Genomic DNA, 27653 nt, shown 5'->3' with positions numbered 1-27653 from the left:
ACAAAGGCGGAGGTAGCGGTCCTGCTGCTGGGTTGTTGCCCTCCTACGGCCTCCTCCACGTCTCCTGATGTACTGGCCTGTCTCCTGGTAGCGCCTCCATGCTCTGGACACTACGCTGACAGACACAGCAAACCTTCTTGCCACAGCTCGCATTGATGTGCCATCCTGGATGAGCTGCACTACCTGAGCCACTTGTGTGGGGCGTAGACTCCGTCTCATGCTACCACTAGAGTGAAAGCACCGCCAGCTTTCAAAAGTGACCAAAACATCATCCAGAAAGCATAGGAGCTGAGAAGTGGTCTGTGGTCACCACCTGCAGAACAACTCCTTTATTGGGGGTGTCTTGCTAATTGCCTATAATTTCCACCTGTTGTCTATTCCATTTGCACAACAGCATGTGAAATTGATTGTCAATCAGTGTTGCTTTCTAAGTGGACATTTTGATTTCACAGAAGTGTGATTGACTTGGAGTTACATTGTGTTGTTTAAGTGTTCCCTTTATTTTTTTGAGCAGTGTATTTTGATAAATAACTCCTATCGGCTATTGACAATGAGGTGCTTTATAAGCTATCGCCCCACTTCATGAGCAGAACGGTGTGAGGCAGGAAATATCTCCTAACTGTCCTCGTAGTTGAGTGAAAGTCCTGACTAAGCAGGTCAGTAACCCAATTTCAGGAGAACCCCGCCATAATCTGGACAGTTTGCAGAATTTATTGCACTCTCCTGCATGTTCTTGACGCTTCATTACCTGTGGCTCCTCTTGTCTTATGTTCAGTGGGTGATTTGTGTGGACCTTGTTTTGATCAAATGGACAGATACATGGAACATGGACAGACCAAAAATGTATGTATTTTTTTGGCCTCAACAATCCTCAAGTCAATAGCACCAACGTGTAAGAGTTAGGTCTAATTACCTGCAATGAGCCCTAGGGTTTAAATTTTTTTTTTTTAAACTGACACCCCCACCTACCCCAAATAAAAGCCCTTACACTAACTAACTTATTTCCAACCAAATTGCCCTGACATGAATAAATGGGAAACTTAAGTATATCAGTACCCCCCCTCCCCATCCAGCTTTACATTAATTAGTTGCTCCCAAAGCACCTAGAAATACATATAAACTCCCATTCATCCCTCCTTAAATTAACACTTACCACGCCATTAAACAGTTTCCACCCTCACCAACATAAAATGTCTAGCCCAGAGGTTCCCAAACTGTGTGCCGTGGCTCCCTGGGGTGCCTCGGGACACTTGCAGGGGTGTCCTGGGTTGGTGGTCCAGGACCAATTTAAATTATTCATGGTCAATATAATAGGCAAAACCAGTGCTGGTGGCTGCCAGTCATAAAATAAGTGGCCAAACAGAAGCAAATCTTGTCCCTCACCACACAACTGATCCTAAGGATGACATATAAACGCAATCTACTTAATGTAATATTTTTCTAAATTTCTCAATAAGAAATTTTTGGCCTGGGGGTGCCGTGAAAAAAATTCTGATATTCTAGGGCGCCGTGATTCAAAAAAGTTTGGAAACCACTGGTCTAGCCAATTAGAAAAAATCCACCAACCCTCACCGCACGCACGCGCGCACACACACACACACACACACACACACACACACACACACACACACACACACACACACACACACACACACACACACACACACACACACACTACATATTAGCTCCCCCTCTCTTGGAGATCCATCTTTCTTGTCACCTGTGGTGTTTGGCAACATAAAAGGCTAGACCCGGGGTTAGGTCCCACCGGGTGCCATTGAAAACAGGCTCCCATGCCACGAGTTGATGACCCCTGCTATAGAATGTCCCATATAAATCCTAGCTAGAAGCTGATTAATTGCTATGGACAACTTCTCCGCTCTTTTAAGAGGCTTCATACATTTCCCCAATAGCAACATGCATGCATTATTTTTTTATATTTATTTTATATTCAATATTATTCTCAGATATAACTTAAGGAACTCTGGGATTTTTAAAGTGCAAGTTAAGCCAGTGAGTTTAACGATCTATATATCCAGGTGTCTCATTGCTCAATCCTGTATGTCAGCTTGGAGGTCTAATGGCTCCCGAGTGAATTTTATTTTCCAAAACTATTTCACAATATTCTCAAAATGTTAGTATTTTAAAATAGTCCAACACTGGAAAGAGAGAACCTTTTTTGGGGAGTTATCAGCTTTCTATGACCCTTTGTGTCATGTCCTTCAAAAATAATAAGCTGTCGGGTAAGGCGCGCTTCTCTGCAATAATATACTCCGAAAACACACTTTGAAAAATATATTTTAAAGGACAACATTTCTTCCTTTATCACTTTTAAAGGACATAGACACTGTCTGAGGTTGTTACAAAATCTTATTATAGAGGGATCTATTGTGGCTAACTTCAATATTTTCTATAAACCGATTCTTAGAGCTACGGGCTGCAGCCACCTGTTTGTATCTTGCGTTTCTTACATGAAGAATCAAATTGCCGCCTATGCACACAGGAGTTTGTAGGTAGCGCTGCACCACATAGATGGGATATATGCGTGTCCTGTAATCATGTGCAGTATGAAGGTGCCTGTGCACTTTTCTCAAGGGAGTCAATAATTCAAACAATGTGGCTTATTGGCTCCCTTGAGAAAAGTGCATTTACTGTGTGCAGAAACTGTCTGTACTCCTCCATATGCCAAATGTAATAGTCCACGATTTGCAGGCAGCGGTACAGTAATGGCAAGATAGCCACTAGATTTAAAGTGGCATAGGCAGGCTATTACATCAGAGCCCAGATCTCTTATGTTTGCCCTCCTCCCCCTCCTCAATAAGCACTTGCACACAAAAAAACATATTAAGCTTGAAACTGTTGTTTCTTACGGTCAGTATATCAAAAGACTAAATTATGTAAGAGGATTTTATCCAGGCAAAACTGCTAAAGAATTAGCCCCGCCTCTTGTTACGAGTCACACCCCCAATCCACCCAATCATGCCTGCTTTCTGACAACTGTCCCCGTACCCCTTTTAATGTCTGCTAATCTGATTTGAAACCTGTTGTATGTAGTTTTAGTGGCATGACCCAATAGGACTTTCCTACAAACTTCACAATAGTCAGGCACCCTTGCTTGTAAAGCAGAGAAGCCATGGAGTACAATAGCCATCCCTTTGTATGAACAAGACATTTCAGAAGATTTTATTTTCTCTTTTACTAGCTGCACAACATGAGTCCGGCATCAGCTTGATGATGCTAGGGAAGCATTTAGTCTGTCACTATGGGGTTTTTACAGGAAAGCGAGTCTCCGAGATGGCATTAAACTTATGTTCACTTCACATCCAGGCCACGCGGAGTAATGGCCCAGGTTAGCACTGTGTGATTTCTCTGCAGTGAACTAAATGCGTTTTATGTTACTTTATTAACTGAGAGGTTTCTTTTTATAGATTGCATAAATTATGCACAGTTGGTTTCCCGTTATACAGAATTAATCTTTTCAGAGCTGTTTTTTTTTTTTTTCCAACGTTGGTTATTCTAACGTTTTAAAACTTTTTTGAGAGCACAAAAAATTAGACTAAAAGTAATTGCGGTTCATGTTCTTTGGTTTGAAATATGTAAATTAAAATGATGCATTGTGCTGCCTTGTTACAGGCTTCTTGTCACTGTTACTTACATAATATACCTTCCAGGCTTTCTAAAGGGTAAAAGATTGCAATAAAACAAAAGCTTACAAAGCCTCACTACATATCACTAGCAGACGTATTACGCTAACGAGGGCTATTATACATATTATATCTGGAATGGAGCAGATCCATACAGATTTTATGAATTGAATTCTTCGTTCCCTGTAGCACATACTGTAGCCATGGGTTTGTTACTACTGTACTTAGTGGCAGCAGTGGCAGAAATCATTTTCTACAGGTATAGACGGTCACTGGAGTTATTGTAACATATTTGAAACTGTATTTTATGAACTGTATCTGTTTGGTATCGGGAGACCGGCGGTTGGGATTCCAGAGGTCACCATACCAACCCTGGTATCCCAGTCCCCAGATTCCCGGGGGGGAAGGGGCTCAAGTGCAAGGAAGCCCTTGCGGGCTCGCTGCACTCGCCCCACACTCCACAGGTTCTATTCCCACTCTATGGGTGTCGCGGACCCACACAAGTGGAAATAGTCCCTGTTAGTAGGCATGCCGACTGTCTGGATGGGCAGGGATCGGGATCCCGGCATCGGTATAATGACCGGTTGGATTCCGAACGCCAGTCACATAACTACATCCCGTATCTATCTACCGATGTACACATGTATAATGTATGTCATTGGACTGGGGCCACCTCAGCCCCCCACTTCCCGCTATACTCAAACATTCACATTATAGTAGTCCTCTCTGGGTGGTCTGTCCTGACACTGCAGTGGATGTCTGTTCGTCTTTTTCTATATCGAGATTTTATATATATATATATATATATATATATATATATATATATATATATATATATATTCTGATATGAGCACAAACCAATGTTGTTGGTCTTATGTTATAGTGGTCCTATTGGAGATCTGTGATCAGTGTTACTAGATGGAGGTCTTTTTTTTGATGGTGGCATTTTTATAGCCATGCTGTGTAACCCACCAAATGACTCCACTTTAAGAGCCAATGCCAAACTGCTGCGAATAAACTACTTATCAACTTCTAGTTTGTACAGTAAATGCAAATAGCCCAAAAAATATAATAATTGTCAGCATAGCGGATTATGTAAAGGAATGTAACCTCTACTTATGGTTGGCCACAAAAGTGGGTCTCTAACGCCATACCGCTGTTCTCATGCAGGCTCTGGACACAATGAGGAGGATCCTAGGGAATGCATATACTACAACATCAACTGGCAGATTGAGAGAACAAACCGGAGTGGTGTGGAGAAGTGTGATGGTGAGAAGGACAAGCGGCTTCACTGCTACGCGTCTTGGAGGAATAACTCCGGTTACATCGAGCTTGTGAAGAAAGGATGTTGGTTAGATGACTTCAACTGCTATGACAGGTAAATGACACAAAATCGTATATTAGTTGTGAGTAGCTATGGGGCAGTGGTTCTCTTTTAGCTGTCAACCCAAGTCAGTCTGCATGCATAATATAAACCCAGCTTAATTTTACGATTAGAAGTGTATCCATTACCTACATACAGTATATGGCAGCTATTTCTGGGGTGTGTTAATTAAAAATCATGACCATACAACCTTTATATCCACTGTGCACCAGTGATGACATAGAGGCACTACTGATGCAACTGGATCCTAGTAAATTGAGAGGTTTCAGTCCCACGTTTTAGTTTTATGTCCACTGGTTGCAGGCTACACATTCACCTTTATCAGAGCTTGTGGGATGGATGAGGGGAGTTGGGTTTTGGTGGGATAGAAGAGGAGGAGGTTGGGTTGTGGTGGGATAGAAGAGGAGGAGGTTGGGTTGTGGTGGGATAGAAGAGGAGGAGGTTAGGTTGTGGTGGGATAGAAGAAGAGGAGGTCGGGTTGGGGTGGGATAGAAGAGGAGGAGGAGGAGGAGGAGGGTTTGGGTTGGGATAAAAGAGGAGGAGGGTTGGGGTGGGATAGAAGAGGAGGAGGGTCGTGTTGGGGTGGGATAGAATAGGAAGAGGGTCGGGTTGGATAGAAGAGCAGGAGGAGGGTCGGGTTGTGGTGGGATAGAAGAGGAGGAGGGTCGGGTTGTGGTGGAATGGATATGAGTGAATTAATTTAACCTTCTTGTTTCCTGCTTTGTGAAGCCCAGTACCAGATCATCCACAAGTTAAGATATGGGTTGAGGAGGAAATCGCAATCTGCTCCTGACATGCAAGGCAGATGTAGGAACTTTGGGCCTAATTCTGAGTTGATCGCAGCAGCAAATTTGTTAGCAGTTGGGCAAAACCATGTACGCTGCAGGGGGGACAGATATAACATGTGCAGAGAGAGTTAGATTTGGGTGGGGTGTGTTCAAACTGAGATCTAAATTGCAATCAGTATTTACCCTGCACAGAAACGAAATAACCCACCCAAATCTAAGTCTCTCTGCATATGTTATATCTGCCCCCCCTGCAGTGCACATGGTTTTGCCCAATTGCTAACAAACTTGCTGCTGCGATCAACTCAGAATTACCCCCATTAAACAGTGGCCCTACACATTTTGAGCTGCAGGTTTCTCCTGATCTGAGCCCGTTAGAAGTCTTGCAGGGTACTGTAGAGCTGTGAGTCTGTCAGCACTTAGGCCCACCATCTCTGGTGATACATTTTGGTTGGAGAAGTGAAACTGAAGGTGGAAAAATAACATATGCGATGGAAAATTATTCATTTTACTTGAATGAAAATGACATTGAAGCTATAATATTTTATATATATATTTTATGCCTTTGTTCTATTTTTATATTTCCTTTATCTACATGGTAAGATTAGCTGTGTAAAGGCTAATTATATTGTATCACCTCCCCCACATAAGGAAGCTATCAAGATTCCTTCACAGCTGCTAAAATACAGAAACCTTGCAATTAATGGAAAACTAAACCATAAATGTAAGTTACGTCATATTACATGTGAAGGTGTCAGGAATGCCTACAGAAATGAATTTATTTGCTATAATGTGCTTGTTATGGGGAGAGCCGTTTCTCTTTTGCATATCAAACCTCCCATCTGTAAGCCTAGTATGTAGCACAACAGAGAATTTTTGAGAACCTCATATAGAAACCGAGATTTCTTTTTAACTTCTGTGCTTTTTAACCAGTTATTTATAGCGTCCGATCGAGACTAAGCACAGTTCAATGGATAGTGAGCATAAGGACATTGGGGAGTATGCAGGCTGTGATGTATGACGCACATATATGATTGCTGCGGGGATCCATAAACTGACTGGTATGTGGTGCAAATGAGCTTATTCTGGGCACAGGATGCAGTGGGCAGCAAAGTCACACTGAGCGCAGAGTGCAGTAAAAGGATGCTAAGCTGCACACGAGGAGATCTATGGTGGACCCAGACTTGTGGTAGGTATGCTGGGTAGAGGAGTAGCCATAAGACCTAAAACACAAGTTTTTTTTTTTGTTTTTTTTTAAATACTTTTTCATACTTTACGATCCATGTGGACTACAAAACCTTGCCCAAAGCATGGCGAGCGAACATGGTGTACTAATTGGGGTTCCTGGTCACTTTACGAAGAAAGCGACGCAAAAAACAAACAAACTCATGTCGGCCTAATGACGGTGTCGACCTAGTCACTGTCGACCAATAGTGATCGACCTAATGGCTGTCAACCTAACTGGTCGACCCTATGATCCACACCCCTATATAGTAGACCTAGTGGACATGGGTGGGGTTGCCATGCTGGGGTCAGAGCAGGGCATCAGGTGTTATGCTGTGCATTTGCTTGTAATGGAACGAAGGTGTGGGTAACACCTTATAGAGCCAGAAACAATAATAAGAATTTACTTACCGATAATTCTATTTCTCGGAGTCCGTAGTGGATGCTGGGGTTCCTGAAAGGACCATGGGGAATAGCGGCTCCGCAGGAGACAGGGCACAAAAGTAAAGCTTTCCGATCAGGTGGTGTGCACTGGCTCCTCCCCCTATGACCCTCCTCCAAGCCAGTTAGGTACTGTGCCCGGACGAGCGTACACAATAAGGGAGGAATTTTGAATCCCGGGTAAGACTCATACCAGCCACACCAATCACACCGTACAACTTGTGATCAAAACCAGTTAACAGTATGATAACAGAGGAGCCTCTGAAAGATGGCTTCTTAACAATAACCCGAATTAGTTAACAATAACTATGTACAATTATTGCAGATAATCCGCACTTGGGATGGGCGCCCAGCATCCACTACGGACTCAGAGAAATAGAATTATCGGTAAGTAAATTCTTATTTTCTCTATCGTCCTAGTGGATGCTGGGGTTCCTGAAAGGACCATGGGGATTATACCAAAGCTCCCAAACGGGCGGGAGAGTGCGGATGACTCTGCAGCACCGAATGAGAGAACTCCAGGTCCTCCTTAGCCAGAGTATCAAATTTGTAAAATTTTACAAACGTGTTCTCCCCTGACCACGTAGCTGCTCGGCAAAGTTGTAATGCCGAGACCCCTCGGGCAGCCGCCCAAGATGAGCCCACCTTCCTTGTGGAGTGGGCCTTTACAGATTTAGGCTGTGGCAGGCCTGCCACAGAATGTGCAAGTTGGATTGTGCTACAGATCCAACGAGCACTCGTCTGCTTAGACGCAGGAGCACCCATCTTGTTGGGTGCATACAATATAAACAACGAGTCAGATTTTCTGACTCCAGCTGTCCTTGCAATATATATTTTTAATGCTCTGACAACGTCCAGTAACTTGGAGTCCTCCAAGTCACTTGTAGCCGCAGGCACTACAATAGGCTGGTTCAGATGAAATGCTGACACCACCTTAGGGAGAAAATGCGGACGAGTCCGCAGTTCTGCCCTGTCCGAATGGAAAATCAGATATGGGCTTTTGTAAGATAAAGCTGCCAGTTCTGACACTCTCCTGGCCGAAGCCAGGGCTAGTAACATGGTCACTTTCCATGTGAGATATTTTAAATCCACCTTTTTTAGTGGTTCAAACCAATGAGATTTTAGAAATTCCAAAACCACATTGAGATCCCACGGTGCCACTGGAGGCACCACAGGAGGCTGTATATGCAGCACTCCCTTAACAAAAGTCTGGACTTCAGGAACTGAAGCCATTCTTTTTGAAAGAAAATCGACAGGGCCGAAATTTGAACCTTAATAGATCCCAATTTGAGACCCATAGACAATCCTGATTGCAGGAAATGTAGGAATCGACCCAGTTGAAATTCCTCCGTCGGAGCACTCCGATCCTCGCACCACGCAACATATCTTCGCCAAATGCGGTGATAGTGTTGCACGGTTACTTCCTTCCTTGCTTTAATCAAAGTAGGAATGACTTCTTCCGGCATGCCTTTTTCCTTTAGGATCCGGCGTTCAACCGCCATGCCGTCAAACGCAGCCGCGGTAAGTCTTGAAACAGACAGGGACCCTGCTGAAGCAAGTCCCTCCTTAGAAGTAGAGGCCACGGATCTTCCGTGATCATCTCTTGAAGTTCCGGGTACCAAGTCCTTCTTGGCCAATCCGGAACCACTAGTATCGTTCTTACGCCTCTTTGCCGTATAATTCTCAATACTTTTGGTATGAGAGGCAGAGGAGGAAACACATACACCGACTGGTACACCCAAGGCGTTACCAGCGCGTCCACAGCTATTGCCTGCGGATCTCTTGACCTGGCGCAATACCTGTCCAGTTTTTTGTTGAGGCGAGACGCCATCATGTCCACCATTGGTCTTTCCCAACGGGTTACCAGCATGTGGAAGACTTCCGGATGAAGTCCCCACTCTCCCGGGTGAAGGTCGTGTCTGCTGAGGAAGTCTGCTTCCCAGTTGTCCACTCCCGGGATGAACACTGCTGACAGTGCTATCACATGATTCTCTGCCCAGCGAAGAATCCTTGCAGCTTCTGCCATTGCACTCCTGCTTCTTGTGCCGCCCTGTCTGTTCACATGGGCGACTGCCGTGATGTTGTCCGACTGGATCAACACCGGTTTTCCTTGAAGCAGAGGTTCTGCCTGGCTTAGAGCATTGTAGATTGCTCTTAGTTCCAGAATGTTTATGTGAAGAGACGTTTCCAGGCTCGTCCACACTCCCTGGAAGTTTCTTCCTTGTGTGACTGCTCCCCAGCCTCTCAGGCTGGCGTCCGTGGTCACCAGGATCCAATCCTGTATGCCGAATCTGCGGCCCTCCAATAGATGAGCACTCTGCAACCACCACAGAAGAGATACCCTTGTCCTTGGAGACAGGGTTATCCGCTGGTGCATCTGAAGATGCGACCCTGACCATTTGTCTAACAGATCCCTCTGGAAAATTCGTGCATGGAATCTGCCGAATGGAATTGCTTCGTAAGAAGCCACCATTTTTCCCAGGACTCTTGTGCATTGATGTACAGACACCTTTCCTGGTTTTAGGAGGTTCCTGACAAGCTCGGACAACTCCTTGGCTTTTTCCTCCGGGAGAAAAACCTTTTTCTGAACCGTGTCCAGAATCATCCCTAGGAACAGCAGACGAGTTGTCGGCATTAACTGGGATTTTGGAATATTCAGAATCCAACCGTGCTGTTTTAGCACTTCTTGAGACAGTGCTAATCCCCTCTCTAGCTGTTCTCTGGACCTTGCCCTTATTAGGAGATCGTCCAAGTATGGGATAATTAATACGCCTTTTCTTCGAAGAAGAATCATCATCTCGGCCATTACCTTTGTAAAGACCCGAGGTGCCGTGGACAATCCGAACGGCAGCGTCTGAAACTGATAGTGACAGTTTTGTACAACGAACCTGAGGTACCCCTGGTGTGAGGGGTAAATTGGAACGTGGAGGTACGCATCCTTGATGTCCAAGGACACCATAAAGTCCCCTTCTTCCAGGTTCGCTATCACTGCTCTGAGTGACTCCATTTTGAACTTGAACTTCTTTATGTACAGGTTCAAGGACTTCAGATTTAGAATAGGTCTTACCGAGCCGTCCGGCTTCGGTACCACAAATAGAGTGGAATAATACCCCTTTCCCTGTTGTAGAAGAGGTACCTTGACTATCACCTGCTGAGAGTACAGCTTGTGAATGGCTTCCAAAACCGTCTCCCTTTCGGAGGGGGACGTTGGTAAAGCAGACTTCAGGAAACGGCGAGGCGGATCTGTCTCTAGTTCCAACCTGTACCCCTGAGATATTATCTGCAGGATCCAGGGATCTACCTGCGAGTGAGCCCACTGCGCGCTGAAATGCTTGAGACGACCGCCCACCGCCCCCGAGTCCGCTTGAGAAGCCCCAGCGTCATGCTGAGGCTTTTGTAGAAGCGGGGGAGGGCTTCTGTTCCTGGGAAGGAGCTGCCTGTTGGTGTCTCTTCCCCCTTCCTCTGCCTCGTGGCAGATATGAATATCCCTTTGCTCTCTTGTTTTTAAAGGAACGAAAGGACTGCGGTTGAAAAGTCGGTGTCTTTTTCTGTTGGGGAGTAGCTTGAGGTAAAAAGGTGGATTTCCCGGCTGTAGCCGTGGCCACCAAATCTGATAGACCGACTCCAAATAACTCCTCCCCTTTATACGGCAAAACTTCCATATGCCGTTTTGAGTCCGCATCGCCTGACCACTGTCGCGTCCATAAACTTCTTCTGGCCGAAATGGACATAGCACTTACCCGTGATGCCAGTGTGCAGATATCCCTCTGTGCATCACGCATATAAAGAAATGCATCCTTTATTTGCTCTAAAGACAGTAAAACATTGTCCCTATCCAGGGTATCAATATTTTCAATCAGGGACTCTGACCAAACTACTCCAGCACTGCACATCCAGGCTGACGCTATAGCTGGTCGTAGTATAACACCTGTATGTGTGTATATACTTTTTTGGATATTTTCCATCCTCCTATCTGTTGGATCTTTAAGTGCGGCCGTCTCAGGAGAGGGTAACGCCACTTGTTTAGATAAGCGTGTGAGCGCCTTATCCACCCTAGGAGGTGTTTCCCAGCGCGCCCTAACCTCTGACGGGAAAGGGTATAAAGCTAATAACTTCTTTGAAATTAGCATCTTTTTATCGGGGGCAACCCACGCTTCATCACATACATCATTTAGTTCTTCTGATTCAGGAAAAACTATAGGTAGTTTTTTCACACCCCACATAATACCTTGTTTAGTGGTACCTGTAGTATCAGCTAAATGTAACGCCTCCTTCATTGCCAAAATCATATAACGTGTGGCCCTACTGGAAAATACGGTTGATTCGTCACCGTCGCCACTGGAATCAGTGCCTGTGTCTGGGTCTGTGTCGACCGACTGAGGCAAAGGGCGTTTTACAGCCCCTGACGGTGTTTGAGGCGCCTGGACAGGCACTAACTGATTGTCCGGCCGTCTCATGTCGACAAACGACTGCTTTAGCGTGTTGACACTATCCCGTAATTCCATAAATAAAGGCATCCATTCTGGTGTCGACCCCCTAGGAGGTGACATCCCCATATTTGGCAATTGCTCCGCCTCCACACCAATATCGTCCTCATACATGTCGACACACACGTACCGACACACAGCAGACACACAGGGAATGCTCTTAACGAAGACAGGACCCCACTAGCCCTTTGGGGAGACAGAGGGAGAGTTTGCCAGCACACACCAAAAGCGCTATATATGACAGGGATAGCCTTATAATAAGTGCTCCCTGTATAGCTGCTTTTATAATATAATTTTTGCCACTATTTTGCCCCCCCTCTCTTGTTTTACCCTGTTTCTGTAGTGCAGTGCAGGGGAGAGACCTGGGAGCCGTCCTGACCAGCGGAGCTGTGTAAGGAAAATGGCGCTGTGTGCTGAGGAGATAGGCCCCGCCCCTTTTCCGGCGGGCTCGTCTCCCGCTCTTTAGTGTATTCTGGCAGGGGTTAAATATCTCCATATAGCCCCGGAGGCTATATGTGAGGTATTTTTCAGCCAAATAGGTTTTCATTTGCCTCCCAGGGCGCTCCCCTCCCAGCGCCCTGCACCCTCAGTGACTGCCGTGTGAAGTGTGCTGAGAGGAAAATGGCGCACAGCTGCAGTGCTGTGCGCTACCTTTAGAAGACTGAGGAGTCTTCTGCCGCCGATTCTGGACCTCTTCATGTTTCAGCATCTGCAAGGGGGCCGGCGGCGAGGCTCCGGTGACCATCCAGGCTGTACCTGTGATCGTCCCTCTGGAGCTGATGTCCAGTAGCCAAGAAGCCAATCCATCCTGCACGCAGGTGAGTTCACTTCTTCTCCCCTAAGTCCCTCGTTGCAGTGATCCTGTTGCCAGCAGGACTCACTGTAAAATAAAAAACCTAAGCTAAACTTTCTCTAAGCAGCTCTTTAGGAGAGCCACCTAGATTGCACCCTTCTCGGCCGGGCACAAAAATCTAACTGGCTTGGAGGAGGGTCATAGGGGGAGGAGCCAGTGCACACCACCTGATCGGAAAGCTTTACTTTTGTGCCCTGTCTCCTGCGGAGCCGCTATTCCCCATGGTCCTTTCAGGAACCCCAGCATCCACTAGGACGATAGAGAAATCCCTGTATACCTGCAAAGGAGGGAATAGCTGGTTTAGCTACATACAAAAAAAAAAATCACACAATCGCTGGCGTTAATAATCCTTTATTAGTGCAGAAAGATTTCAGCAAATGTGACATAACTGCTTCAATCAGAAAAGAGATTAGGTTATTAAAAGAAAAGTGAATATTCTTTAGCACGGTTCCCCTTTAAACTTTCATCAAATGCATTTTTGAAGTGCAAATCCCCGTGCTTCACAGCATATTATGGTATTTCATGAGGTTTGATGCGGAGTCCACCCCCCATGGGACTTGTCTGTTTCGTGTAGTAATTATTTTGTTCTCCCTCCCTTGCATGCTATGCTGAAATCCACATGACTTGATCAATTAATATCTGTGGAAGACTGGTAGCCATGTTCCTGACACCCATTATCTAGTCTCTATCACATAAACATGACATATTCTTGTTGAGTGAGGAATTTTTACTAAAACGACATTGTCACTCTGTGCACTGGAGGACACATTCACACAGTTTATTAGACGTGGCCTTAATTTATACTAGCATGCTTCAAATGTCCTATGCCTACTACACACATAAAAATGAATCAAGCTGCTGTATATTGCAATCAGACTCAGGCAGTCACAGAAGAACAGTCTAAAGGATTGCACAGTCTCTGTTGCTTACTGTACTTTTTTGGGGGCACCCTGCAGGTCTGCAACAAACATTTTATTTATTTATTTTTATGTTGAATTAAATAAATAAATAAAAAGAACTTAAGGCCCAAACACATTAGACGATGTCGCTCTGTGAGCGACATCGTCTAATGTTTCCCCCTCCCGGGCCGGCCGGCCCGTCGGCGGCCGCCTGTACGCACTGAGCGATATGACCGCTCATATCGCTCAGTGATGTCACGCCCCCGCCAGCCCTGCATGAAGGTCGTGGACGACAGTCCACATCCTTCATGCATGCCCTACCGACAGCGACGATCGTTGCCGACCCGTGGGGCCGCGCATCGGTCGTCGCTGGCGGCATACACACTTGACGATAAAATCAGCGACGTCGCTCAAGGAGGGGGAAAATGAGCGACGTCGCTCATTTTATCGTTAAGTGTGTATGGACCTTTATTTTAGTAATCTATAGAAGAGTCATCTTTCCGTGCAAGTGAGAGGATACATCAGTATTTTACTTAAAATTTTGGGGAGATTTATTAAAGCTTAGTGAGAGAGAAAGTGGGTACAGCGAAAGTAACAACCAATTGTCTCCTGTCATTTTACAAACACAGCCTGTCAAATGGCAGTTAGGAGCTAGTTAGTTAGTACTTTCTCTTTCTCCACTTTATCTCTTTCCAAGGTTGATATATCTCGCCGTTTTTGAGCTGTATATATTAAGGGGTTCAGTATGGTATGCCGGCGTTCGGGCTCCCGACGACCAGCATACCGGCGCCGGTAGCCCGACTGCCAGCTTACCGACAGTGTGGCGAGCGCAAATGAGCCCCTTGCGGGCTCGCTGTGCTTGCCACGCCACGGGCACGGTGGCGCGCTACGCGCGCCATGTTATTTTATTCTCCCTCCAGGGGGGTCGTGGACCCCCACGAGGGAGAATAAGTGTCGGTATGCCGGCTGACGGGATTCCGGCGCCGGTATACTGTGCGCCGGGATCCCATCAGTCGGCATACTGAAGACCACCCTTTATTAAGCAGTGATAGCTGCTTTTTCCATAGTTTTCTGGGGAAGAAGTTATCACATTTTCAAGCAATTTAACAACCACTTTACTACAGAGAAATTATTGATTTCCTATGCTGCTGCTATACTTTTGCATTGCATTATATCCCCATAGCCTGATATGTACACTGCGATGCATTGTCAATTTAGGAAACTGATCAGACATGGCCCCATGGTTATGGCTGAAACCAAGTTGGGTAAAGGACCTCTGACATCACCAGGGGGAGGAGCAAGGCCGGGACATGTTACCCGAAATGTACCCTCGCTTCGCTCGCCACCAGGTTACTAAAGGGAGTAGTTGTTGACGTGGATAGTGAAAGTACTAGCCCACCAGCCTAGCTCTTCCCCCTGATGTCAGAGGTCCTTTAGCCCGCTTGGTACTAGTATCTACCATGGCCCCATTTCAGAATGGCATTACGTGGTACTTACCTGCAATCCTCATGAAAGGGGCTTATTTATCAAGCATTTTTTCATAAAGTTATGTAGAAAGTGCAGTTTCTGCATAATTCTATAATTTGTTGCTATGTTCTAATAGCCTAATGCTGGATTATTCACACAAGTCTCCTGCAGAATGCTAATTAGCACTACAGACTGCGGTCCCCATTATAATCAATGGGGACTACGATCTGACCCTGAAAAGTGAAGATTTGGGCGTTTGGTCCCATTAGCTTACACCAGCTTCAGATGGCTTAAACATCTTTAAATGGGATCCGGTCTCTAGGTCGACCATAACTAGGTCGACACTATCTAGGTCGACCACTTTTGGTCGACCGGATCTCTAGGTCGTCATGTTCTAGGTTGACAGGTCAAAAGGTCGACATGAGTTTTTCACGATTTTTTTATTTTTTAAAAACCTTTTCATACTTAACAATCCACGTGGACTGCGATATGAACGGTAATCTGCGAGCGGACACGGTGCACTAATTGGGGTTCCCGTCACTCTACAAAGAAAACGACACCAAAAAAACAGAAAACTCATGTCGACCTTTTGACCTGTCGACATAGAAACCCTGTCGAACTAGTTACTGTCGACCAATAGTGGTCGACCTAGACACTGTCGACCTAGTTACTATCTACCTTCCATACCACGCCCCTTTATGAACGCTTACTTCCAGGAGAGAGGTTTTCCGATACTGTACCTCTCCTGCAGTCGGGTCATTCCATGGTAACAATTGTTACATTTTTAAATATATCTCATGTGAAATATATTTTTTTGAACGTGTGTTTTGATTATTTTGTGCAAAGTAAATGTTTGTGTGGTACATGATATGCTTTAATTTTGATGCAAAGCTTGTTATGAAAACTGGTAAATGTTACATAAAAAGACCATTTTCATGGAATGACCCAGTCTCCATCTGGCAGCAGAAGCTGACACTTTTTGCATGCGCAATGTCTGGTTCCCCTGGAGGAGCCTTTCACAAATGTGAAAGACGACTACAGAAGGCCAGGTATGAATCTCGCAGGGACAGCAGTTATCGCTACCGCTGATCATGTGAGTTGACTTTAGTACATAGCAGTGATATTTTCGTACAGAATTAAAATGTCACAATATGGATTGTTAGTACATACCCTTATCGGCTCACGCATGCCCAGTCTGGAGAGAAGACCAGCTGTTAATTGCACGTGTGCGGGTTCTCCTGCCTGCACATGAGCTATAAAGATTCTTCACACTTGGTTTTAAATCAGAAATAGAAAAAGGTTTTCTGTTGTGTGAAGCATAATGCTTTACTATGATTGTCATTTGCAAACAGGCAGAAAATGGTCTGAAAGAGTAAAAAATACATCAAAAGTCAGAAAGATAGAGGTGTTAATTTGAGTGGCCTAAGAACAACATAGAGCTGAACATGTCTTTATGCTCAGTGCAGTCTACAGATAAGGGTAGCAGTATAAAATTCCAGCAACAGTACCCCAGTCAAGCCGCCCTCCCCCCAACATGATTTGTCAGCCAAGAAGTTATATCATTAGATTGTTAAAGAAGTTACTGTGCGGCCCAACTGTGACGGTGAAATCTGTGGTTGTGAAGAGAATGCACCCGGGATAGCATAAAGAGGCTTTACCGTATCTCAAAGCAGCTTCCCTAGCTGGGAATATATATCTCTGCTGACAGAGTGCCAAACACCATCCAGTAGGTAGTGCAGAGATGTGGTGAAAACTCTTGTGGTCTAATGAATTTGCAGCAGAGCTTTTGCACACGAGGGGTAGCCCCATCCCCACTGTGAAGTATTGTAGTGGTAGCATCAAGGGGATGCGTTTAGCATCCCGTCGATCATGTGACTGATGGCGGAATACCGATACCACTTGGGAGACCAGCGCTGGAACACTGACTGCCAGAATACTGAAGGGGAGTATCTGGGTTAGGGTTAGGTTCTGGGAGGGGGTTGGGGGGGGGGGGGTTTAGGGATAGGCACTAGGGGTCGGTTAGCCGTAGCCTCCAACCCCTGGGGATCAGTCGTAGCTGCCACCACCCCCCCACAGGGTTAGGGTATGAAGGAGCAGGAGAGAGGTAAAATACTTACCCCTGTCCGGTGTCTGGATCCTCATTGTCAGGATGCCACGGTCGGTCATGTAACTGCCGGCATTCCGAACATTGGTGTTTCATACCCAACCTGCTGGGGGTGGCATACACTGTATGTACAATAGACACTCTACGTATGTAGAAAGTAAGCACAATAAACAATACAGAGGCACATTTGTCTCCTGAACCTTTAATGCGCCACATTCCACGCTCCATCTACAATTCTTAACTCTGCCTGCTGTCACAAGAAACGTGATCCATCAGTATCTGGATTATAAATGACGTTATTACACAGACAGGTGATTAGTGTCTGGGTTGCTGGGAAATGCAGGTAGCTCACATGTGGTACGAATTAGATAAGCATCCCCCTGATTGAAGCGACTGTCTAGTGCATGAAATATCTGCGATCACCCGGGTTATGCTGGGTAAGGAAGATATGCACTTAGAGATGGTAATTAGTCAGACAGCAGAGTGTGATCATTTTGTCTGGACTTTACACATGGAAATAGCTTCTTCCAGTTTGTATAATATTTGTGTTTGAGAGCTCTCCGATTTGTCATAAATTGGTTGTCTGCACATTCATGAGGGGAAAACAAAGCATTCCTATTTATACAGTATAATGAGCTTTGACATTTAGTGCTCAGATTCATCATATCAGCCTCTTTGATTTGTCTACACTATAGTTTTCTCATGCATTCTATAATATTAAAAACAAGCTCTGTATCTTGCATGCCCCCCCAGGCATATGAATATACATTTGTTGCAGGTACTCTAAAGCCAAAATATTCAAAGCTGCTGCAACTGGAAGATGAGCCGGTACCGCCTGTTTTATAGTGATATCACCAGTGACTGAGCCCATCTTTGTAGCCTGTATTGTACATATAATGCTGGGACTTTCCTGGTAGAAGAGTAGTGTCCCTGTGTTACAGTATCCATGCCTATAAGTCTCTTTCTCTCACCTCCAGGACGCAGTGTGTGGCAAAAGAAGAAAACCCACAAGTATTCTTCTGCTGTTGTGACGGGAACTACTGCAATGAGAAATTTACTCATTTGCCTGACGTCGGTAAGTGTCATCCTAACAAATGTTTGCATGTAAGATGGGATGTTCAATACCTCGTTCAGTGCCCAGCCAGGAAGATAACGTTTTCTGTATGTGGATATTTGCGTTACAACAATATAAATATATAATCTATTATACCGTATATAGCGCAGATTCTCAAACTCTGTGCTCTGGACCCCAAACAGTGCATGTTTTCCAGGTCTCCTCACAGAATCACAGGTGTAATAATTAGCTGTACTTGTGAATGTTTTAAAATGTGTCAGGGCGGGATGTATTAAAATACATCGCCGCCTACCGCAGCGATGCTAATCACATATGTACTAACATATGCGATTAACATAGCAATACGGTGATGGAGGCCCCCCCCGTGATACCTGTGAGAAGGTGTGCGGGGGGGTCTCCATCTCCTCACATGCCAGGAAGCAGGTAGCAGGCTGTCTTGGGCGCCTCCTCTTCCTCCCTGCAGCCGGAAGGACCTCCGGCTGTGTTGCTAAGGGGAGGAGGAGTTTGGCTTCTGGGACCAGGGCTGCCTGCACACAGGTATGCCGGAAGGAGCGGGGTCGGCGCCAGTGGGGCAGTGGAGGTGGCGGGATGTGGCGACCGGCGGTAAGAAGCCCCATGGCTTCTATAGGGTATCGCCACCAAGAGATGGAGAAAATGCGGCGGCCAGGGGTTAGTACATATGAAAATGCGGTAAAACTCCCACATTTCCTTTTATTGCTTGTGTACTTTTTATTGAGTATTTCTCTATCGTCCTAGTGGATGCTGGGGTTCCTGAAAGGACCATGGGGAACAGCGGCTCCGCAGGAGACAGGGCACAAAAGTAAAGCTTTCCGATCAGGTGGTGTGCACTGGCTCCTCCCCCCATGACCCTCCTCCAAGCCAGTTAGATTTTTGTGCCCGGCCGAGAAGGGTGCAATCTAGGTGGCTCTCCTAAAGAGCTGCTTAGAGAAAGTTTAGCTTAGGTTTTTTATTTTACAGTGAGTCCTGCTGGCAACAGGATCACTGCAACGAGGGACTTAGGGGAGAAGAAGTGAACTCACCTGCGTGCAGGATGGATTGGCTTCTTGGCTACTGGACATCAGCTCCAGAGGGACGATCACAGGTACAGCCTGGATGGTCACCGGAGCCTCGCCGCCGGCCCCCTTGCAGATGCTGAAACATGAAGAGGTCCAGAATCGGCGGCAGAAGACTCCTCAGTCTTCTAAAGGTAGCGCACAGCACTGCAGCTGTGCGCCATTTTCCTCTCAGCACACTTCACACGGCAGTCACTGAGGGTGCAGGGCGCTGGGAGGGGAGCGCCCTGGGAGGCAAATGAAAACCTATTTGGCTAAAAAATACCTCACATATAGCCTCCGGGGCTATATGGAGATATTTAACCCCTGCCAGAATACACTAAAGAGCGGGAGACGAGCCCGCCGGAAAAGGGGCGGGGCCTATCTCCTCAGCACACAGCGCCATTTTCCTTACACAGCTCCGCTGGTCAGGACGGCTCCCAGGTCTCTCCCCTGCACTGCACTACAGAAACAGGGTAAAACAAGAGAGGGGGGGCAAAATAGTGGCAAAAATTATATTATAAAAGCGGCTATACAGGGAGCACTTATTATAAGGCTATCCCTGTCATATATAGCGCTTTTGGTGTGTGCTGGCAAACTCTCCCTCTGTCTCCCCAAAGGGCTAGTGGGGTCCTGTCTTCGTTAAGAGCATTCCCTGTGTGTCTGCTGTGTGTCGGTACGTGTGTGTCGACATGTATGAGGACGATATTGGTGTGGAGGCGGAGCAATTGCCAAATATGGGGATGTCACCTCCTAGGGGGTCGACACCAGAATGGATGCCTTTATTTATGGAATTACGGGATAGTGTCAACACGCTAAAGCAGTCGTTTGTCGACATGAGACGGCCGGACAATCAGTTAGTGCCTGTCCAGGCGCCTCAAACACCGTCAGGGGCTGTAAAACGCCCTTTGCCTCAGTCGGTCGACACAGACCCAGACACAGGCACTGATTCCAGTGGCGACGGTGACGAATCAACCGTATTTTCCAGTAGGGCCACACGTTATATGATTTTGGCAATGAAGGAGGCGTTACATTTAGCTGATACTACTGGTACCACTAAACAGGGTATTATGTGGGGTGTGAAAAAACTACCTATAGTTTTTCCTGAATCAGAAGAACTAAATGATGTATGTGATGAAGCATGGGTTGCCCCCGATAAAAAGATGCTAATTTCAAAGAAGTTATTAGCTTTATACCCTTTCCCGTCAGAGGTTAGGGCGCGCTGGGAAACACCTCCTAGGGTGGATAAGGCGCTCACACGCTTATCTAAACAAGTGGCGTTACCCTCTCCTGAGACGGCCGCACTTAAAGATCCAACAGATAGGAGGATGGAAAATATCCAAAAAAGTATATACACACATACAGGTGTTATACTACGACCAGCTATAGCGTCAGCCTGGATGTGCAGTGCTGGAGTAGTTTGGTCAGAGTCCCTGATTGAAAATATTGATACCCTGGATAGGGACAATGTTTTACTGTCTTTAGAGCAAATAAAGGATGCATTTCTTTATATGCGTGATGCACAGAGGGATATCTGCACACTGGCATCACGGGTAAGTGCTATGTCCATTTCGGCCAGAAGAAGTTTATGGACGCGACAGTGGTCAGGCGATGCGGACTCAAAACGGCATATGGAAGTTTTGCCGTATAAAGGGGAGGAGTTATTTGGAGTCGGTCTATCAGATTTGGTGGCCACGGCTACAGCCGGGAAATCCACCTTTTTACCTCAAGCTACTCCCCAACAGAAAAAGACACCGACTTTTCAACCGCAGTCCTTTCGTTCCTTTAAAAACAAGAGAGCAAAGGGATATTCATATCTGCCACGAGGCAGAGGAAGGGGGAAGAGACACCAACAGGCAGCTCCTTCCCAGGAACAGAAGCCCTCCCCCGCTTCTACAAAAGCCTCAGCATGACGCTGGGGCTTCTCAAGCGGACTCGGGGGCGGTGGGCGGTCGTCTCAAGCATTTCAGCGCGCAGTGGGCTCACTCGCAGGTAGATCCCTGGATCCTGCAGATAATATCTCAGGGGTACAGGTTGGAACTAGAGACAGATCCGCCTCGCCGTTTCCTGAAGTCTGCTTTACCAACGTCCCCCTCCGAAAGGGAGACGGTTTTGGAAGCCATTCACAAGCTGTACTCTCAGCAGGTGATAGTCAAGGTACCTCTTCTACAACAGGGAAAGGGGTATTATTCCACTCTATTTGTGGTACCGAAGCCGGACGGCTCGGTAAGACCTATTCTAAATCTGAAGTCCTTGAACCTGTACATAAAGAAGTTCAAGTTCAAAATGGAGTCACTCAGAGCAGTGATAGCGAACCTGGAAGAAGGGGACTTTATGGTGTCCTTGGACATCAAGGATGCGTACCTCCACGTTCCAATTTACCCCTCACACCAGGGGTACCTCAGGTTCGTTGTACAAAACTGTCACTATCAGTTTCAGACGCTGCCGTTCGGATTGTCCACGGCACCTCGGGTCTTTACAAAGGTAATGGCCGAGATGATGATTCTTCTTCGAAGAAAAGGCGTATTAATTATCCCATACTTGGACGATCTCCTAATAAGGGCAAGGTCCAGAGAACAGCTAGAGAGGGGATTAGCACTGTCTCAAGAAGTGCTAAAACAGCACGGCTGGATTCTGAATATTCCAAAATCCCAGTTAATGCCGACAACTCGTCTGCTGTTCCTAGGGATGATTCTGGACACGGTTCAGAAAAAGGTTTTTCTCCCGGAGGAAAAAGCCAAGGAGTTGTCCGAGCTTGTCAGGAACCTCCTAAAACCAGGAAAGGTGTCTGTACATCAATGCACAAGAGTCCTGGGAAAAATGGTGGCTTCTTACGAAGCAATTCCATTCGGCAGATTCCATGCACGAATTTTCCAGAGGGATCTGTTAGACAAATGGTCAGGGTCGCATCTTCAGATGCACCAGCGGATAACCCTGTCTCCAAGGACAAGGGTATCTCTTCTGTGGTGGTTGCAGAGTGCTCATCTATTGGAGGGCCGCAGATTCGGCATACAGGATTGGATCCTGGTGACCACGGACGCCAGCCTGAGAGGCTGGGGAGCAGTCACACAAGGAAGAAACTTCCAGGGAGTGTGGACGAGCCTGGAAACGTCTCTTCACATAAACATTCTGGAACTAAGAGCAATCTACAATGCTCTAAGCCAGGCAGAACCTCTGCTTCAAGGAAAACCGGTGTTGATCCAGTCGGACAACATCACGGCAGTCGCCCATGTGAACAGACAGGGCGGCACAAGAAGCAGGAGTGCAATGGCAGAAGCTGCAAGGATTCTTCGCTGGGCAGAGAATCATGTGATAGCACTGTCAGCAGTGTTCATCCCGGGAGTGGACAACTGGGAAGCAGACTTCCTCAGCAGACACGACCTTCACCCGGGAGAGTGGGGACTTCATCCGGAAGTCTTCCACATGCTGGTAACCCGTTGGGAAAGACCAATAGTGGACATGATGGCGTCTCGCCTCAACAAAAAACTGGACAGGTATTGCGCCAGGTCAAGAGATCCGCAGGCAATAGCTGTGGACGCGCTGGTAACGCCTTGGGTGTACCAGTCGGTGTATGTGTTTCCTCCTCTGCCTCTCATACCAAAAGTATTGAGAATTATACGGCAAAGAGGCGTAAGAACGATACTAGTGGTTCCGGATTGGCCAAGAAGGACTTGGTACCCGGAACTTCAAGAGATGATCACGGAAGATCCGTGGCCTCTACCTCTAAGGAGGGACTTGCTTCAGCAGGGTCCCTGTCTGTTTCAAGACTTACCGCGGCTGCGTTTGACGGCATGGCGGTTGAACGCCGGATCCTAAAGGAAAAAGGCATGCCGGAAGAAGTCATTCCTACTTTGATTAAAGCAAGGAAGGAAGTAACCGTGCAACACTATCACCGCATTTGGCGAAGATATGTTGCGTGGTGCGAGGATCGGAGTGCTCCGACGGAGGAATTTCAACTGGGTCGATTCCTACATTTCCTGCAATCAGGATTGTCTATGGGTCTCAAATTGGGATCTATTAAGGTTCAAATTTCGGCCCTGTCGATTTTCTTTCAAAAAGAATTGGCTTCAGTTCCTGAAGTCCAGACTTTTGTTAAGGGAGTGCTGCATATACAGCCTCCTGTGGTGCCTCCAGTGGCACCGTGGGATCTCAATGTGGTTTTGGAATTTCTAAAATCTCATTGGTTTGAACCACTAAAAAAGGTGGATTTAAAATATCTCACATGGAAAGTGACCATGTTACTAGCCCTGGCTTCGGCCAGGAGAGTGTCAGAACTGGCAGCTTTATCTTACAAAAGCCCATATCTGATTTTCCATTCGGACAGGGCAGAACTGCGGACTCGTCCGCATTTTCTCCCTAAGGTGGTGTCAGCATTTCATCTGAACCAGCCTATTGTAGTGCCTGCGGCTACAAGTGACTTGGAGGACTCCAAGTTACTGGACGTTGTCAGAGCATTAAAAATATATATTGCAAGGACAGCTGGAGTCAGAAAATCTGACTCGTTGTTTATATTGTATGCACCCAACAAGATGGGTGCTCCTGCGTCTAAGCAGACGATTGCTCGTTGGATCTGTAGCACAATCCAACTTGCACATTCTGTGGCAGGCCTGCCACAGCCTAAATCTGTAAAGGCCCACTCCACAAGGAAGGTGGGCTCATCTTGGGCGGCTGCCCGAGGGGTCTCGGCATTACAACTTTGCCGAGCAGCTACGTGGTCAGGGGAGAACACGTTTGTAAAATTTTACAAATTTGATACTCTGGCTAAGGAGGACCTGGAGTTCTCTCATTCGGTGCTGCAGAGTCATCCGCACTCTCCCGCCCGTTTGGGAGCTTTGGTATAATCCCCATGGTCCTTTCAGGAACCCCAGCATCCACTAGGACGATAGAGAAAATAAGAATTTACTTACCGATAATTCTATTTCTCGGAGTCCGTAGTGGATGCTGGGCGCCCATCCCAAGTGCGGATTATCTGCAATAATTGTACATAGTTATTGTTAACTAATTCGGGTTATTGTTAGGAAGCCATCTTTCAGATGCTCCTCTGTTATCATACTGTTAACTGGTTTTGATCACAAGTTGTACGGTGTGATTGGTGTGGCTGGTATGAGTCTTACCCGGGATTCAAAATTCCTCCCTTATTGTGTACGCTCGTCCGGGCACAGTACCTAACTGGCTTGGAGGAGGGTCATGGGGGGAGGAGCCAGTGCACACCACCTGATCGGAAAGCTTTACTTTTGTGCCCTGTCTCCTGCGGAGCCGCTGTTCCCCATGGTCCTTTCAGGAACCCCAGCATCCACTACGGACTCCGAGAAATAGAATTATCGGTAAGTAAATTCTTATTTTCAAGGGGGGAAAAAACCAAGCAAACATTGCTTGTATGAGAGTGTATAAATATATGAAGAAAGATTGCATTGTAGACCACAATAGAATCAAGGTGTGGTTATTGACTGAGTAAAAGCAAATGAATAAATAAAGGCAGCGGTGTCCTATCACAGTATACAGAAACATACAGACAATTGAAGCACCATACTGAACATCACACTTCTAGTAATAACTCTCATGGTATGAGGACGAAGCTGACAAGGGAGGGAAAAGGGGGAAGGAGAATCACATTAAATGCCCTCTGACAAACATCACAATCTCAGTCTACAGGTAGTTACAAAATGAAGCAGGAGGTACCACATTTTCCCTATAGTACATCCCGCCCTCGAGTAATGAGTACACCTGTGCACCTGCTAGGTGACCTAAAGGTCCTGAGGATTGTGGGGCAGATGTATTAAGCCTGGAGAAGTGATAAAGGAATGATAAGTGCAAGGTGATAACACACCAGCCAATCAGCTCCAATATGTAAATTGACAGGAGCTGACTGGCTGGTGCATTATCACCTTGCACTTATCACTGCTTTATCACTTCTCCAGGCTTAATACATCTGCCCCCAATGATTGTTTGAGAACAACTGATATATGTAATATAAGAAATTAGGTTTAATGCGCCTTTTAAAGGATCATTCTCGCATTCCTAAAAAACCTGTAGATTTAGCACATTTTGTGAAAGCGTTGACACCTTTTTGAAGCTATATTATTTAACCTCAGAATGACGTGTCCAAGATCTAACAGGCAGGCAAAGAATATCCTGCATTTCACATTACGTCATGGACAGATGCGCAGGAAGCCTCACATGGGAATGTTCCCTGTCATAACAAATGGTTTACAATGCGCATATCTACAAAACCTTTTTATGCATGTGTGAAAGGGCGCTTGGAAATAGTGCTATTCTTTCCTTGGTGATGCTATTGTCCAGGAAGTGAAAATAAAATGTGCCACTTGTCTGTACACACAGCTTTATATGAAAGAGGCACTGTAATGAGTAGCGGGGGTACCATTGCATCAGCATGCAGAGTCAGCACATTAAACATCACAAGCCCATAGATTAGTAATTCAGCCACTATAACAAAATCCACTTTCTTCTGTTGTGCTTTGCTTTAAGTGTTTTTTTTTTTTTTGTATACAGTCTATTGCTGTGAACAGATGGCACCTTGTCACCAAAGAAAAGCCATTCAATCAATAACTTTTTCCATACAGAATCAAAGAGCCTTTCATTATACCCGGTGCTGGGAATAACTGCACATCAGTACTTCTCAGACGGAGGTCAATCTGAAAGTGACCTCGACCAAACAAAGGAAAGTGTCTCTTATTCAGAACGAGAGTAATATGTCAAATAGGGCGACCTGTAGTTGCACTAGTTACATCCGTAGTCACCAGTTTAGCATTTGGTCCATGTTGATTTTTTTTTTTATTTTTTTTTTATTGTTAGACATAATACCCACCCCCTTAAATGAGCTTCCATTTAGTAGTCTCCTGTATGTGGGTGCCTCTGCTGGGTGTTTGGAATGGTTCCCACCAAATTCATGGTTATATATTTAGTTACTGCGCCCTCCAAATTTGACTGAACCCCTTGTAGAGCTACCATACAGGAATAGCCAGCTGCCAAAAAAGGCTCCTGTATACTTCGATCCCCTTAGAAAAGAAAATCTGGCTTTTGAGGAAAGAGAATTTTCAGTGCTTATTGTTCAGCAAATTCTAAACTATGATACAGTAGATTTATGGTATGGGCGTAGTGGTATCTGAAAACATAATGTCTGTGGTATCTAAGCTTTCTACAGGCAGGACCCGCAAAACTCTCGCTAGCGCTCTAAAGCCCGTTCTTTGTTCACTAAGGATTGAAAAAACATTGGCAACTTTTTTCTCTCGCTGAATAAAAGCTATTTTTTGCCATCATGGTAAGGGTGAGATTGGGGTTGTGGGATGATTTACTTTCCAGGCTCTTCTTACTGTAGAACTTGCATAATATTGTTCTGTGGCTGCAAGGTCCCTTGTGCTGGGCTGATGCCAGACACACAATGCAGGCAGACATAAATCAGAGGAGCAGAGAGTCCTTTTTAAGACCCAGCACACGCATTCCCTGGGGAAACTTCGCTTTCTGATTCAGGAGATCACATAATAAAGATATGTGCTAATGTTTATGTTAAATGACCACTGGGTGAGTATGATTTACCAGTCACAGAAAATGCTGCCAAAGCCTGTTGCACGTCTTCTTTTTTTCTTTTCTTTTTAAATAAACCTTTTGCACCCATGCAGATGCTGTCATCTTGGCCCGCAACGCTTACCCATGTAACCACCTGCCTCAGTGCAGAAGTCAGGGACTTCTGCAAGTGTTTAACATCTCTTAATGAATACTGTGCAGTGCGTCTCATCTGCAAAGCCAAGGCATAGGACAGTCTACTTTAAGAAATGAACCCTCTGGTGATGAAGTAGTGTATACCGCTAATATAAGAGCTGCTGTGTAAGGTTGACAAACCCAAAAAGAAACACAAAAAAGAAACACAAATGTTTCTACATTTATAGATATTGTAAAAATGCTTTACCTCTATTTGCGCTCAAAAGTACATGTAGTGTTGGAGCTAGTTTCATGGCGCCACTAAAAACATTTTATTGGATCAAGATTATTGTAATGTGATAAAAGGGTTGAAGTAGAATTTTTTTTTTTTAAAATATAGTAAAGCTCTTTCCTATACGGAGGGGATCACAAAAATCCTGACACTACAAAAGAACTTGCGTTTTTGCACCAGCTTTAAGGTGGCAGAGATGAGGTCTTGTCCTGTATTTTCAAAAGGCTGCATTTCCCAACTTTCGGTTGTACTGCGGTAGATCTACATTTCTCACAGCGTAGAATAATGCC

The 27653-nt window shown here is 45.8% G+C and overlaps 1 protein-coding gene across 1 annotated transcript in view; it reads left to right on the top strand.

Annotated features, from left to right (window-relative positions):
- The window catches only part of ACVR2B (activin A receptor type 2B), a 264625-nt gene that overhangs the window by 172871 nt on the left and 64101 nt on the right, over nucleotides 1-27653 (top strand). Inside the window, exons 2-3 of the mRNA XM_063921838.1 lie at nucleotides 4815-5022; nucleotides 18266-18363. Coding sequence (XP_063777908.1) covers nucleotides 4815-5022; nucleotides 18266-18363 — 306 coding nt within the window. The remainder of the gene's footprint in view (nucleotides 1-4814; nucleotides 5023-18265; nucleotides 18364-27653) is intronic.

Source organism: Pseudophryne corroboree, chromosome 5, assembly GCF_028390025.1.
Source record: "Pseudophryne corroboree isolate aPseCor3 chromosome 5, aPseCor3.hap2, whole genome shotgun sequence".
Classification (NCBI taxonomy): domain Eukaryota; kingdom Metazoa; phylum Chordata; class Amphibia; order Anura; family Myobatrachidae; genus Pseudophryne; species Pseudophryne corroboree.
The sequence above is the reverse complement of the archived record's forward strand: the minus strand, read 5'-3'. Positions and strand labels throughout refer to the sequence as shown.